At 29.0% G+C, this 14,895-nt stretch overlaps 4 protein-coding genes across 8 annotated transcripts; 3 read left to right on the forward strand and 1 right to left on the reverse strand.

Moving 5' to 3' along the window:
• The first annotated feature begins 1,824 nt into the window (after positions 1-1,824).
• On the forward strand, positions 1,825-7,006 carry LOC114123475 (aminoacylase-1-like). Of its 4 annotated transcripts, XM_027986476.2 has the most exons (9): positions 1,831-2,214; positions 3,118-3,220; positions 4,550-4,673; positions 4,740-4,909; positions 5,082-5,253; positions 5,317-5,463; positions 5,526-5,940; positions 6,448-6,508; positions 6,601-7,006. In XM_027986476.2, exons 2-9 carry the CDS (start codon positions 3,218-3,220, stop codon positions 6,742-6,744), a joined length of 1,236 nt encoding a protein of 411 aa, XP_027842277.1. In that variant the 5' UTR covers positions 1,831-2,214; positions 3,118-3,217; the 3' UTR covers positions 6,745-7,006. The 4 variants fall into 4 exon arrangements, with proteins under 4 accessions (XP_027842273.1, XP_027842274.1, XP_027842277.1 ...); XM_027986472.2 differs by having other exon boundaries at positions 1,825-2,214; positions 5,082-5,463; XM_027986473.2 differs by lacking the exon at positions 3,118-3,220 and having other exon boundaries at positions 1,826-2,214; positions 5,082-5,463.
• Positions 7,007-8,080: 1,074 nt separating this feature from the next.
• LOC114123476 (aminoacylase-1A-like) lies at positions 8,081-10,426 on the forward strand. 2 transcript variants are annotated; one of them, XM_050204597.1, is made up of 7 exons: positions 8,081-8,642; positions 8,740-8,909; positions 9,162-9,333; positions 9,391-9,537; positions 9,608-10,022; positions 10,066-10,138; positions 10,204-10,426. In XM_050204597.1, the coding sequence occupies exons 1-7, from the start codon at positions 8,552-8,554 to the stop codon at positions 10,345-10,347; spliced, it is 1,212 nt and encodes a 403-aa protein (XP_050060554.1). In that variant the 5' UTR covers positions 8,081-8,551; the 3' UTR covers positions 10,348-10,426. The 2 variants fall into 2 exon arrangements, with proteins under 2 accessions (XP_050060554.1, XP_027842280.1); XM_027986479.2 differs by having other exon boundaries at positions 8,094-8,642; positions 10,078-10,138.
• On the reverse strand, positions 10,140-12,063 carry LOC114123478 (nucleoporin NUP35-like). Its single transcript, XM_027986481.2, has 5 exons — positions 11,410-12,063; positions 11,242-11,343; positions 10,864-11,155; positions 10,615-10,797; positions 10,140-10,547 (listed from the first exon to the last, which is right to left on the reverse strand). Exons 1-5 carry the CDS (start codon positions 11,625-11,627, stop codon positions 10,479-10,481), a joined length of 864 nt encoding a protein of 287 aa, XP_027842282.1. The 5' UTR covers positions 11,628-12,063; the 3' UTR covers positions 10,140-10,478.
• Positions 12,064-12,187: 124 nt separating this feature from the next.
• On the forward strand, positions 12,188-14,361 carry LOC114123477 (LIM and senescent cell antigen-like-containing domain protein 1). The gene is made up of 7 exons (XM_027986480.2): positions 12,188-12,355; positions 12,484-12,543; positions 12,616-12,726; positions 12,802-13,107; positions 13,184-13,325; positions 13,390-13,648; positions 13,715-14,361. The coding sequence occupies exons 2-7, from the start codon at positions 12,536-12,538 to the stop codon at positions 13,915-13,917; spliced, it is 1,029 nt and encodes a 342-aa protein (XP_027842281.1). The 5' UTR covers positions 12,188-12,355; positions 12,484-12,535; the 3' UTR covers positions 13,918-14,361.
• The last annotated feature ends 534 nt before the right edge of the window (positions 14,362-14,895 follow it).

Genomic DNA, 14,895 nt, shown 5'->3' on the forward strand with positions numbered 1-14,895 from the left:
ATAGCTTAAAATAAATCTAAATATTTTGAAAATAACATTTTGTGTATAAAATAAAATTATATACATACACGTTTAAAGCCCCAGCGAGGCCACGAACAATATTTTTGAACTACGACAATTAATTACAGGCAGAGGATAGGATTATGATGTTGAATTTTACCTATGAATAAAAATGGTTTGAAAGATTTAATCCGAATTGAGCCAGGTTAATAAATATATAAAATAAAATACATTAACTGTTGGGTCATCTATTTCTGGACGGCAAGTCAAGTACAGAATTGCGTTTAATAGTGCCCACGGCCCACCCAATTGTTTTTCACCATTTGCCTATAATAGTGGTTCTAAGCTTCCTACCGTCTCACGGAAAATGCTCAATTTTCACTGAAAATCATCATGTAGAAAGATTTATTATAAATAACTACCTATAGGCTAATGTAGTCTATATAGATATTAGGTAGGATCCTCGTGCATTATATAATATGATTCGATTACTCTGATTGGCGATTGAAGTTTATATAACTGCAAATTGCAGATACTGAGATCTGAGATACACCTGTCACCTACCCCTTCATTTTTGAGAGAATTGTTGAGCTATTATTATTATTATAAGATGCTCAAATGCCCTGTATTATATAAACAGGGTAGTCTCATTTTTTTTTTTATCAAATAATATTATTAGTAGGTCACGACTAAAAATCGTAGGCGGGTTTACGGGAGAGGTCGAGTGGGCACTACCCCCCCCCCCCAAGCAGACTGGGCCACCAACATGGGCGCCCATAGGTAACATTTGAGGGGGTCAAAATTTCTCATATGCAAGATAATAAAGATAATAATAATATTATGGTAATATTTCCACACAAGTTCATAATATTTTTTTGTCCATTAGGGGAGCAAATGCCCTATCTTGCCCTTACCAATGAGCGCTCATGGCTTCCAACAAAATAATGCCAAGATAAATAAAGTCGTGTGGTGTACCTTGTAGTATCTATAGATTTTGATTAATTGTAATTTTTTTAGTAACGCATTTATAATAAATAATATTTTTAACGTTTTGAATTTTGTAGTATAAAAAATGAATATTTCTTCATGTCTAAAACAAAAAAATAGGTCTCATAATTTAAAAATTTGTTGTGCCCCTTCGGCCACCAAGGTCTGAACACGCCTATGCTAAAAATTTAGTTAGTATAATCGGTTTTGACGGTTTTTTGTTTTACTGATTTGATGTACAGGTATATCCAGACTTATGAGTCTGACAGTTGTTTAACTGGTATAACAACGATTAGTTAGGGATTCGGAGTCAAAAAAAAAGTAAACCGAACAACAGTTTGTTTTCTACTCATAAACCAGCTAAGAACAGTAAATTTTCAAGTCTTGGACAGTTTATTTTTTAGGAGAAACTACACTTATATTTACGCAGGCGAAATTTCGACAAGAATTCCGATAGCGACAGCCGACAGATTAGTTGAATTCGCAAATGGATTACATTTGGAACACAACCAAATCATTAATTTTTTTAAAATTACTCTATTCAACAATGTCCATCATGCCCCAATGACCTACGCCCCTACATTGTAATAAATAATAATTATGATTTATGAACAACGACAATAGTTTTAGTTACTATTGAGAGACCCGTTTTTTTAAGCCGTTCCGGTACCGAAATTCGACCGTGATGGTGAAACAAGCTTTCGCACTTGCCATTTTCCTCGGCTCGGATATTGTGTTGTGTTGTGTACCGCGTTTGACGGCTACCCGGGGGAGGGGATTGCGAATAGATAACGGCGACGGCGTCAAAACGATGATAAGAAGATCGCAAAAAACGACCGTCGATAACGGTAGTAGAGATTATTTTTTATTATTATAATCATTGCGATAATTGCGTGGGCAGACGAGTGACGGCGTGACGCGGCTAGCGTACACGCTCTGTCCGTCGGACATTATACGAGACGAAATAAAATGTGATATTTTATCACGGTCGGGCTCGAGACGGTCTGTAGACGGCCAAATTTCTACGAGTAAAGCCAGTTGTTGTGAGTACAACGCCTATAATAAACAGTCAACAACACGGTACTGCTGTAGCGTTCAGTAGGTAGTGGCCACTGCCACCGACTAGTCGTCGCGTGCTCAGCTAAAGTGCTAATAATCGTTCTTCTTCTTCGATTCTTCGTTAACCATTGTAGCGCTGTCCCGTGACGCCGTCGTTGAGGAATTTACGTAAGACACGTATTATTTAGTATTATAATAATATACTGTTATGACATAATATTACAATAATAATAATATAATTCGCATACGTTTATGAGAGAATCGAGAGAGAAAAAACTATTGCCGTGTTCTGTTGTCGGAGGTGGTTATCGTGGGGTCATAATTACGACGTGACCGAACAAATGAATACATATATAGTGTTTAAATATTATATCGGATTTTAAGTGGGCAATAACGATTAAATTATATTACTACCAATTAACTCTACGACACACATAATATACATACTTACACTCGCCGAACACCCATTAAATACATACCTCTACCTACTACATGTGTGCGAATTGATTACTGTCAAATTCACACAATATAGATACGCACGGCGGTTAGGTACTATATCATTACCAATTCACAAACGTCCTCCCGTGTGGTGATGTCTATTCGTGTATTATACAGCTCTTACACTGTAATAACGATTAACAAGTAAGTTGTGCTCCAAAATATTATATAACGTCATGTTCGATTCGATATTATTGGGATTTATATTAATATTTATTTTGTTAGTTCCTATTAAGACACATTATACCTAATACAAATTCAAATTATGACATTTTTGAAATTACACGCTTTTTAATAATTTTTAGTATTAATTTATAGCTAGGTATCACTTGTTGTTTGTGTACACAATTGTCAATTACTAATAACCTGTTGAAGTTGACTGTTTTTTTTTTCATTTTAAAATTATTTGTTAAAACATCATTTAATTTATGGGCTGCAAGAGAAATTTTGTTGTTGAAAATCGATTTTAAGGATTTTGAGTGTATTACTGTATTCTTATTTATTTTAATTATAGACAATTGAAAATCATTGCAAGGTTAATATTTTCTTTTATCATTCATATTTGTTATACAGGCAAACACTAAGTGCTGACTTGTGTTAAGATCAATAATGGAATACAATTGGCCAAATAACTAATGTATAATTTAAAACATAATATTATTTTAATAATATCATGGTGAGAATATTTTTTGAATTCCATAACATCAATATCCATAATAATCCATAATACCATTTTTTTTTTTTATAATAAACTGCCTAACAATTTTTACACTTAAATTATTATACATAATTACTAAACAATAAACAATATATATATTTAAAATTGATTTTTATGAAATTCAAATTTAAATAGTTAACGTTTTATCATCTTATCGAAATTTTATAATTGCACTTAATAGCTAGACCTAATTTCCAAATGCCATGATTAAATTGTCTAATTTTTCTAATCAAAACTAGCATAGAACTATATTTTATTTATTTATGGTCTAATAACTAATATTATATTATATGTTAATAAGTATGTTTTTTGAAAAATATGTATGTTTTTAAAGTTTAATTAAAAGATGAATAAATTATTTGAAAAAAACCCATCATAATTAAAAAAAATAGATTAGTACCATTTTATTAATTTTTATTATTAAATTAATTTTAATTTTAAACAATATACCTGATGATGTAAATTTTCTTTTGTATGAGATTAAACTAATACAATAGTTAACCATCGATATTTACAATTTGTTTTGTTAAATTAATTATAAATTTATTTTTGTATTCTTGCTGGCAACATATTTTTTTAAATATTTATTATTAGTAATGGCTATGTATGGGTATTTGGCTAGGTTTAAATCTTGTCTTAAGGTTACATTTAATAATTTGTACAAAAAGTTTAAACAATTGAAGTAGAAAAAAATTATTATGAGCTATTTAGATTCTGATAAGAAAAATTATCAAGAAATAAATAGGTATCCTTGTTAGAATAAAACTTATATCTTGAAATAATTTTAAGCTATAGTTATATAATGTATTATTCATAGACTCATAGTATGAAGTATCTACTAAATTCTAAAAGTATATTTAAATTTAAAAAAAATATATGTTCAATTATTATTATTTTTTGGAAATAAGTAAAAAAAAAAGTTAATTAATATTAATATTATAATACAGTTTACTAGTATTGTTTAGTTTATGAAATAGGTAGACAGATTAATAAGATAATACAAATAAATTTTGTTTTGTGGTAAGTTGTTCAAAGTGCATGGTTATTTTATAACTAATACATATCAATTACTGATAAAATAACACTTATTCAATGAGTTAAAAGTATTTGTCTTCATAAAATATATTTTACAATCTTTGAGATTTTTTAATGCATGTTAATCCAAATCTAATTATTTGTAATGAAATTGATTAACAACAAGCAATATTAGGATTCTATTAAATAGAATTGAAATGATAATTATTTTATTTGAGTAACATTAATTTAGTTTATTTGATGAAAATATAGGCTGAAATTTCAAAAATAAAAAGGAGAAAAATGGCTTCCAACAAAGATGGTGATGAAAATGAAGCTGTAACTAATTTCCGGGAATACTTACGCATTCCTACTGTTCATCCTGATGTTGATTATAGTATGTACATTTTATTTAAATGATGGCTATTAATAATATAAGAAAAAAATTTTTTATTCCCTGTAGGTAAATGTGTTGAATTTCTATTGCGTCAAGCACAAAGCTTAAATCTTCCATCAAATATTTATTATATGGCCCCTGGTAAACCAATAGTAATTATAACATGGGTTGGACAAAAACCAGAACTTCCTTCTATACTACTTAACTCTCATACAGATGTTGTTCCAGTATATCCTGTAAATATTATTATATTTTAAATTCTTTTAGCTATCATTAAAGAATTATATATATTTTTAAGTTCAATCATAAATAACTAATAAATTTGTGTTCTAACAAAAAGTTCTAGAAAAATAAGTATTAGTATTAAATAAGTATATATTTATATAATTCCCTTATTTTGGTATATAGGAATGTTGGACTCATGATCCATTTTCTGCACATAAAGATAACAACGGAAACATTTATGCTAGAGGAGCACAAGATATGAAATGTGTTGGAATACAATACATAGAAACAATACGAAAATATATAAAAGAAAAATTAGTTTTTGATAGGACTATACATATGTCATTTGTGCCTGGTTTGTGTGTATTTATAATTTGTACTGAGTATTGTAATGAGTATTATTTATATTTTGTTTTAGATGAAGAAACAGGTGGAGATTTGGGTATGAAATTGTTTGTTGGATCACCTGAATTCGCATCATTAAATGTAGGTTTTGCATTAGATGAAGGATTGGCTAGTAACGACGATAGTTTTAGCATATACTATGGAGAACGAACGCTATGGCGTTAGTAATATCAAACAATTATAATATGTAAACTTCTCATTAAAAGTTTTTTTTATTGATAGATCTTGAAGTAAAATGTTCTGGTACACCTGGTCATGGTTCATTAATACATGAAAATACAGCTGGAGAAAAGTTACATTATATCATAAACAAATTTATGAATTGGAGGGAACAAGAAAAATTAAGAATGAAAAGTTGTAAATTGAATGTTGGAGATGTTACAACAGTAAATTTAACAATGTTAAATGGAGGATGTCAAATAAATGTGGTGCCGCCAGAGTTGACAGTTGGTTTTGATGTACGATTGAGTGTTGCCGTAGATATTACGGAAATAGAAAACATTGTTAAAAAATGGTGTGAGGAAGCTGGGGAAGGTGTAACATTGGAGTTCATGTGTAAAAGCGCATACATTCAACCTACATCACTTACACCAGAAAATCCATGGTGGGTTACGTTTAAAAATGAATGTGATAAAATGTAAGTATTAAAATCAGATTATAGTTATTTTCTAAATAAAAAAACGTTAAAACATTATTACAAATGTTATTGTAGTTTAATATTAATACTCATATTCTGTGTCAAGAGAAAATGCATTTGACCCGCACATCTAAATTACATACAACACATATAATTATTCCACCATATGGCTTTCATTTATTGTGAGAATGCAAAGCTTAAGACAAGTTTTGGTTAACCGCTGTATGCCTTATCTTGTGGCATAGAGTATAGTATTAGTTTTAATAATCCTATATGTCTATTTCTTCCTAAGTAATTAACTTTTAATAAAATATAAGAAAACTTAAAGGATTATTGAATTGTTACAATATTGACTGTATAATTATCTTAATGTATACTCTAACATAGTATAATATTTAATCAACCATTCAGAATTCTAGTTTTAGTATTTTATTTTAAAATAGTAATGATAATATGAACAGTTAAATTGTATCAAATAATGTTTTTTATATTTATTTTGTATTTTAGGAATTTAAAAACAAAAACATATATATTTCCTGGCGCAACAGATAGTAGATATATTAGAGAGGTATTTATACAATATAATAATATACTTCCGAAATTTTTAAAAGAATGTCTCAGTTACTTTATCAATACTAATATTTTATTTTTTAATTGCAGGTTGGTATTCCAGCTATAGGATTTTCACCAATGAATAATACTCCTATTCTTTTGCATGATCATGATGAATTTTTGAATGAGAAGACATTCCTGGATGGCATAGATATTTATTATAATATTATTAAGAGTCTTGCATCTGTTTAAAATATAACAATTTTATTTATCTTAATATGTTAATTAATTTTAATAATGAAAAATTATAATATTTTACTTTATATATGTTTATAACAATATAAGGTTAATTTTAATTTAATTTTAATTAAGATAAAAAAAAAAAACATTAATGTATTTACAAAATAGTAAGTATATACATTTTAAACATTATTGTTTAATTAGTTTGTTGTTATGTTTTAATAAATTGTTGTATTGTTTATTAAAAATATTATGTTAAATGTTAATGAAAAAAGCTATTTGATTTAAATAGAAATTCTACAATTGAATAAAAAGTATTGCAGACAGTATTAACTATATTTTCTATACACAACTAAAATCTAAAAACTAACATAATTGTGTAATTCGATATATGAATTATACAAAGGGATCTCAATCTTTATAAGTACATATCTCCTTTTATACTATTTTATGATGTCACACACTCCTGGCCATAATAAAAATCGAACTATGTCTAATATAATTCGTTTGTGAAAGGTTTTTTTTTTTAATTGTTATGTCTCCCAGGTTGAGAACCACTGAATTATAATTATAATATCATCATATTATATAATATGCATCAAAAACTTACTTTGATGTTACCACGTTTTTTATTCAATGTTTTACTAAAAAATCATTATTAATAATCCAATAACAAAAAGTTTATCTTAACAAACATTTAATGTAGACATAATATTTACTTATAAATAATGTTATGACTGCTTTAGTTTTTTTTTTTTTTTGATAACAGCACTGATATTTTCTAAAAATTTTAGGGAATTCTATACTTCATTAATACACATGTACTATGGTCTATGGCCTCAATGGTTACACAATACTATAAAAATGTATGCCATAAGATATTGGTTATAAACAACTGTTGTATCTGTATTGTAAAATGTTTGAATTCCAGTATTCGAATACTTTTATAAGGGTTGTGAGTACATTTATTTTTTCTAATATTGATATTCCGACTTTCTACTTTGTATGCAGAAAATAAACAAATTAAAAATTTAATTAGTTGTGAGAATAACAGTTGAATACTACATATTTATCAGTGGTATGTAGAACATGTTTTTTGTGTGAGGCCCAATACATTTAATTTTCAATATCTCCGTAAATATAATTTTTAAAGATGTGTCCAAATATTTAAATTGATATGAGTAATATATAAATACATAATTAAGACAAATTTCATATTATTCTCAAGGCCTTACATTCCTATACCCCACCACCTACCAATTTATGTTGAGGCATAGCTACACAGGCCTCAAAAAATAATCTTCAACACGCCACTGATAATTATAAAAATATATGTATTTTTAAAGAAATTCTTTATTTATCATACTTATTTAACACAAAATTAATGAGTGACAAAATGTATTTGATTTGATATTATATAATTAATTTAAAAAGTGATAAAATTATCTATTAATGTTTAGTAATATTATTTTAATCTAGTTGTATTTATGATATACTTAATTTATCAAGGGCATTAACTTAAGTGGTCCAAGGTTTACATCATATATTCCACCCACTGAAATTACTTTTATTAAAATTTAATACCAATCTAGAAACAAAAAAGTTAAGAATTTAGTATTTTGTGTTTAGTGATAGAAGAATGTCAAATACTTGTAGTAAGCAGTAAGCACAATTAAAGATATATTGAATTTTAATTTTGACAGTGAACATTATAGCATTCAATCATCTATTAAAAATAAAATAGTATTGAAGTTTAAACTTATCCATTGTTATAAACGGGTACATGTACAATTAATTTTTGAAAATCTATAATTGTAAAATGGCTTCAACCTATCCACTTGAACATGAATCTGTAACCATATTTAGAGAATATCTACGTATACCATCAGTTCAACCAAATGTCGACTACAGTTTGTATTTTTTAGTTTTAATCTAAATACTTTAATATTATAACAATCATTGAATCAATTAATTAATAGATATTAATAAATTAAATCTTATAAATAGGTGAATGCATAAAGTTTCTTGAACGTCAAGCCTTAAGATTAGGTCTTCCATTAAAAATTTACTATATGGCCCCTGGTAAACCAGTTGTAATTATTACATGGGTAGGACAAAAACCTGAATTATCATCAATATTACTCACCTCGCATATGGATGTTGTTCCAGTGTATTCAGTAAGTAACATTTTTTTTGTTTTTGTTTATATAGAGCAGGGATGGCAAACCTTTTTGTACGAGTCAAATAAAAATTATGATTGTTTTATTTTTCTCAGATTTTTCTTGTGTGACAGGTAATTTGATGACTTTTTTTAACTTAAAAATGTCTACATCCATAGATTGAATGATAAAAAACAAACCTTATACGTGTCACTCCGTGACATAGGTTTGCCATCTCTGATATAAAGTTTAGCTTAAATATTTTTTTAGGAGAAATGGACACATGACCCATTTTCTGCACACAAAGATGAAAGTGGAAATATTTATGCTAGAGGAGCACAAGACATGAAATGTGTTGGTATTCAATACTTAGAAACAATCAGAAAGTATATTACAGAAAACCTTAAAATGAAAAGAACCATACACATATGTTTTACACCAGGTAATTATAACTATTAAATTGTTTTTAAAAATAAAATTAATGCATTAGCAAATTTAGATGAAGAAATTGGAGGCGAGTTTGGTATGGGTACATTTGTTACAACTCCAGAGTTTGCAGAACTAAACATTGGTTTTGCTCTGGATGAAGGGATAGCAACGCCACATGAAGTTTTTGATGTTTATTATTGTGAAAGAACTTCATGGAGTAAGTTATATTCCAGTTTAAAATACAATTAAAATCTATTTAAAAATAAAAATAATATAATTTTTTGTAGATTTAACAATAACTTGTACTGGTCAGACTGGACATGGTTCAATACTACATGAGAATACAGCTGGAGAAAAATTACAATACATAATCAATAAATTTATGAATTGGAGAGAATATGAAAAAAATAAATTAAATAACAGTGATTTAGGACCAGGGGATGTTACAACTATAAACTTAACAATGATTAATGGAGGATGTCAGTTAAATGTTGTACCAACTGAAATATCGGTTACTTTTGATATACGATTAGCTATTGATATGGATGTTGAAAAAATGAAGAAAACTGTACAAGAATGGTGTCATAATGCTGGTCCAGGTGTTTATGTGAAATTTAAAAACAACCCAATCCGTGTTAAACCAACTGCAATTGATAATAGTAATCCATGGTGGATTGCATTCAAGAATGAATGTGATAAAATGTATGTTTAGGTATAATTAAGTTTTAAGTTGAAATAAAATTAGATATTGTTTCAGGGACATGAAAATCAATACTGCTATATTCCCAGCAGGAACAGATAGCAAATTTATGAGAAATGTAAAGTATAAAAACATTTATTTTACAGTATTATAATAATATTACATGTTTTATAATGTTAATAGGTTGGTATACCGGTTTTGGGATTTTCTCCAATGAACAAAACAAAAACTTTATTGCACGATCATAATGAATTTCTTAACGAGAAAACATTTATTAGAGGTTTGGATATTTATTACAATATAATTAAAGCACTTACATCGGTTTGAAATTCAAATTTTTAGTAATAATTTTATTTATAAATTTATTAAAAATGTATTTGAATAAAAAAAAAGTATTAATTAACAATGGTTTGAAAATCTATTATTGATTTTGTCATATGCATATTTAAATTTCTTACCTACCAACCAAACAAATATTCCAAAGTTTTTGTAACAATACCATTTGAAGTTGTAGCTGAAGGAGAATTCTATTAAAAATTAAAACAATTTATTTTTAAGAACTATAAAGATAGTACAGTTAATTAGGAAACTTACGTCTTTTCCTTGAATAGGTATAGGTTTTATAGCCATTGGTCTAATATTATTTCTTTTGGAAATTGAATCGTTTGGACTTGAAAATTGTTGACCTAAAATTGGTGAACGCAGAGATTTTGATAAAATTTCATTACTCGGTCCTGGATGTGAATCGGTAGGACTAATATTTTCATTTAAAATTGTCTGAAAAGTAACATTTGTATGTACATAAAATATATTATAACTGTGTCAAATAATAATATTATTTACCTTATCATTACACGGAATAACTCCAATCATAGCACCATTATTAGTTACATGACCATTAAATAATAAAGCTCGATGATAATCTGTAGAATCACTAAAACATATATGTGCCCAATTTGGCCCAGCTTGTCTCACATCACAACAAGATACCATGTGTATAAATTTAGATAATATTTCATCTTTGTTTGAAATAGAATATCCAAAAACTGTAATCCAACATCCAGGAGCAGTTTTTGGTTGTTCAAACAGATTGTTTTTATCAGAATAAAATTGTTTGTTTTCTTTATTGTTACACCTGCATTAAAAATAAAAACAGCTTGTATAAATATAGCAAATAATTGCTTAAGTTAAATTTAGAATATAATATTTTATGATAATTACTGTTCTTCTCTATAGTCAGAAGTATTGAGCATATCAAATAAATCAATTGTTGGAGCTTTTGTTGGTTCATCATTGACTCTATTTAAGATAGGAGTGGAAGATCTGAAAAGCAAACAAAATGCTGTAATGAAATATTCTTTTAAACTGATTATTGTCAAGAATGCGTACGGTTTATCGCTAAGTTCATGATGAAAATTTCGCATTAAAAATGTAGTGTGTACATCAGAGGTATGGCTACGATTAGCACGTAACGGAGACATAGCGCTGATAGAAACATTACTGATCGGCGATTGAGCTCGCTCACCCATCAAGTAACCTGGAAGGTAAGTAGGTTTCTGTGGACTGTCGTGTCCGTGTGACGGTGATCCTAGAGCCATAGGTTCCATTTCGCAATTTCGTTGTTTATACGATAAACAATAAAAGATTTCGCAAAATGATTTCCTATGATATCTAAACGAATAGATCTGGACACGAATTGATCTTGACGGTAATGCGAATTGAATATATTTTTATGTAGTAAAATAGTGCAAATAGTTAACTCTAAATACCGGTTTTGACTTTTGTTTTGAGAACAATGAGCAACAAAAATTTAAATCTTAAATGCTACTAGCTTATGATTTGAACACCGTCCAGCTAAACACTTAGTTTTAGTGATAAAAAAATTATCACAACGGATAACGGAAATTACTATAAAGCCGTGGCGGTAGCCTATAATATTATAAATTGTCGAATCCGGGGGGGGGGAGAGCGAGTCCTCCGTGGTAGGGATAAGACAGAAGCGCCAACTTGATGAATGAAAAAAAAACGAAACCGAAAACGCAAAACCCTTTTTATTATTATATCGACACGTTCTGTAAGTTCTGTTTACTTCCCTGAAGTCCTTGACACGACGTTATCCATAAATAGCAATGTGCAGTCGTGTAATCGTAAATCGTGATTCTAGTATTCTACTGCATTAGTGTGCGTGTACAACCTAGTAACTGCTACTACGACGCCCGTGAGTCGTGACTCCTTCCTGTCGTACTGTTAGTAGTAGGTAGTCGGTTTCCGGAGCGTTCTAATTTTGGCGCGTGGGAGTACCTGTCTGAAACGCCTACAGTTTATTGAATATGAAGTGAGTAGAAAAGAAAACTGTAAGATCGAGCGCACACCCATTTATTATTATTATAATCTCATTCCTCGTTCACGATTTTCATTCGTTCGTTTGCATACCAATCTACATTTTTTCGTTTTTCTACACAGGCTGTCACCAGCAGTTTCTACGGCGGACGAATAACGACTACATCAGATCTCGATGCCTGGGTAAGTTTCACATCCCCGGACCTGAAATCGCGGTCACGAAATCAACTCATCTTAACTGATACCCCGTTTCAGCGTAACCATGTCGTTTAGTAACATGTCGTGCTCCCGCTGCGGGGACGGCTTCGACCCTCATGACAAAATTGTCAACTCGCAGGGCGAGTTATGGCATCCACAGTGTTTCGTGTGAGTAGTGATTCTAGATTTTTTCAAAATTAAAATAATGGTACGATATACTAATGATCCAATTTCCATTCGTAGATGCTCTCAGTGTTTCCGGCCATTCCCTGATGGTCTGTTCTACGAGTTTGAAGGTCGCAAATATTGTGAACATGACTTCCAGGTACTGTTTGCACCCTGCTGTGGTAAATGTGGTGAATTTGTCATTGGACGTGTCATCAAGGCAATGTCCGCTTCTTGGCATCCAGCCTGCTTCTGCTGCGCAGTATGCAACAAGGAACTAGCTGATCGTGGATTTGTTCGCAACCGCAATAGGGCTTTATGTCATGAGTGTAATGCTGCAGACAAAGCGGTTTTGTCGGGTAGACACATATGTTTCAAATGCCAGTATGTGAAGATATGAATAAAAAAAATTAACCATTTCCAACTATACTCTAAATCCCCGACATCTTATTGGTTTTAGTGGTGTTATCGATGACAAACCATTACGGTTCAGAGGTGAGGTCTATCATGGTTATCATTTCAATTGCACGGCCTGTGGTATCGAACTGAATTCTGATGCTCGTGAATTGAAACATAGATCTGGTTATACAGCTAACGAAATGGTATAAAGTAAAAATGTATTAATATTGAAAATTAAATTATTGTGTTTGTTTTTATTATTCTTAGAATGAGTTGTACTGTTTACGATGCCATGATAAGATGGGTATTCCAATTTGTGGTGCATGTCGGCGACCCATTGAAGAACGTGTTGTAACAGCACTTGGAAAACATTGGCATGTAGAACATTTTGTTTGTGCAAAATGCGAAAAACCGTTTTTGGGCCATAGACATTATGAAAGAAAAGGCTTAGCTTATTGTGAAACTCATTATCATCAGCTATTTGGTAACTTATGCTTTGTCTGCAATCAAGTAATTTCTGGTGATGGTAAGTACAAAAATATATTAATTTAATAAATTTGAATTTGTCATCAATAATTGTTTTAATTTTCAGTGTTTACTGCATTGAACAAAGCTTGGTGTGTGCATCACTTTGCTTGTTCATTCTGTGATCAAAAAATGACACAAAAGACAAAATTTTATGAATGTGACTTAAAACCAGCATGTAAAAAGTGCTATGAAAAGTTTCCATCAGAATTCAGACGTAGATTACGCAAAGCATATGATAATACGCCGAAAAAATCTACATCTGCTTGAAATTTCCCATAACTTTTATAAGTTATCACAGTATTTTTATTGATAACATAATAAATCAAAAAATTAAAATATTAACCAGTGACAATCACAAATTTTAATTAATTAGCAACTTTGCTATATATTTTTACAATTTATAATGATTTATTGTTATAGTCATGTTTGGCATTAAATTGTGCTATCTGCATAAGCTTGGTGTTTTCTAAACAATTAGCAAATCTGTTATGCCGCATTAACTTGAATTTAGATAATTATTTTTATACACATTTAATTTTTATTGAATATTTTATGTTTATTTATTAAGAAAATTATTAATAAATTCATATTTTCTAGGTATATTAGAAATTTTTTGTTTCATCATAATTTATATAATCATAATTTTAATTTGATGTAATAATTTATTTTATTAATTTTATAACAATATAAATTAATTTTATTATAGACTAATTTTTGTGTTTTATTTTATGTGCATTTCATAGCTCACAATTATTAAAATATTTTCTAGTTTTATAAAATATTTGTATACATCTTAAACATGCAGAAAATTGTTTTGTTAATGATCCTACTATACATCGATGTAAAGGCACTTTGTTTTAATTTAAGAATACATCATAGTATAAAACATGGTGTTACGAGGTTTATTCCAATACTGTGTTATATAAACAAATTAAATAATAATAATATTTGATAGTAGTTAACAAATAAAATTTATTTATATAAAAACAATTAAATTTCTCATAACCTAATTTATATTTATTTTGAATTTTGTCTAATGTTTGTATTAGTATTACCCACGGCTATAGATACTAAAGATACTATAGTATCTATAGCCGTGGTATTACCCTAGAAACTATAGTTTGTTTAACTAGGTCTAATTCATGTTTAGTGAGTATAATTATAACCATGATGACAACTGCCAAATAGAAAGAGATAAAAGCCACACTACGCACAGAAATGTTATTCTAGAAGTCTCATACTGAC

This window comes from Aphis gossypii, chromosome 3 (assembly GCF_020184175.1).
Source record: "Aphis gossypii isolate Hap1 chromosome 3, ASM2018417v2, whole genome shotgun sequence".
Classification (NCBI taxonomy): domain Eukaryota; kingdom Metazoa; phylum Arthropoda; class Insecta; order Hemiptera; family Aphididae; genus Aphis; species Aphis gossypii.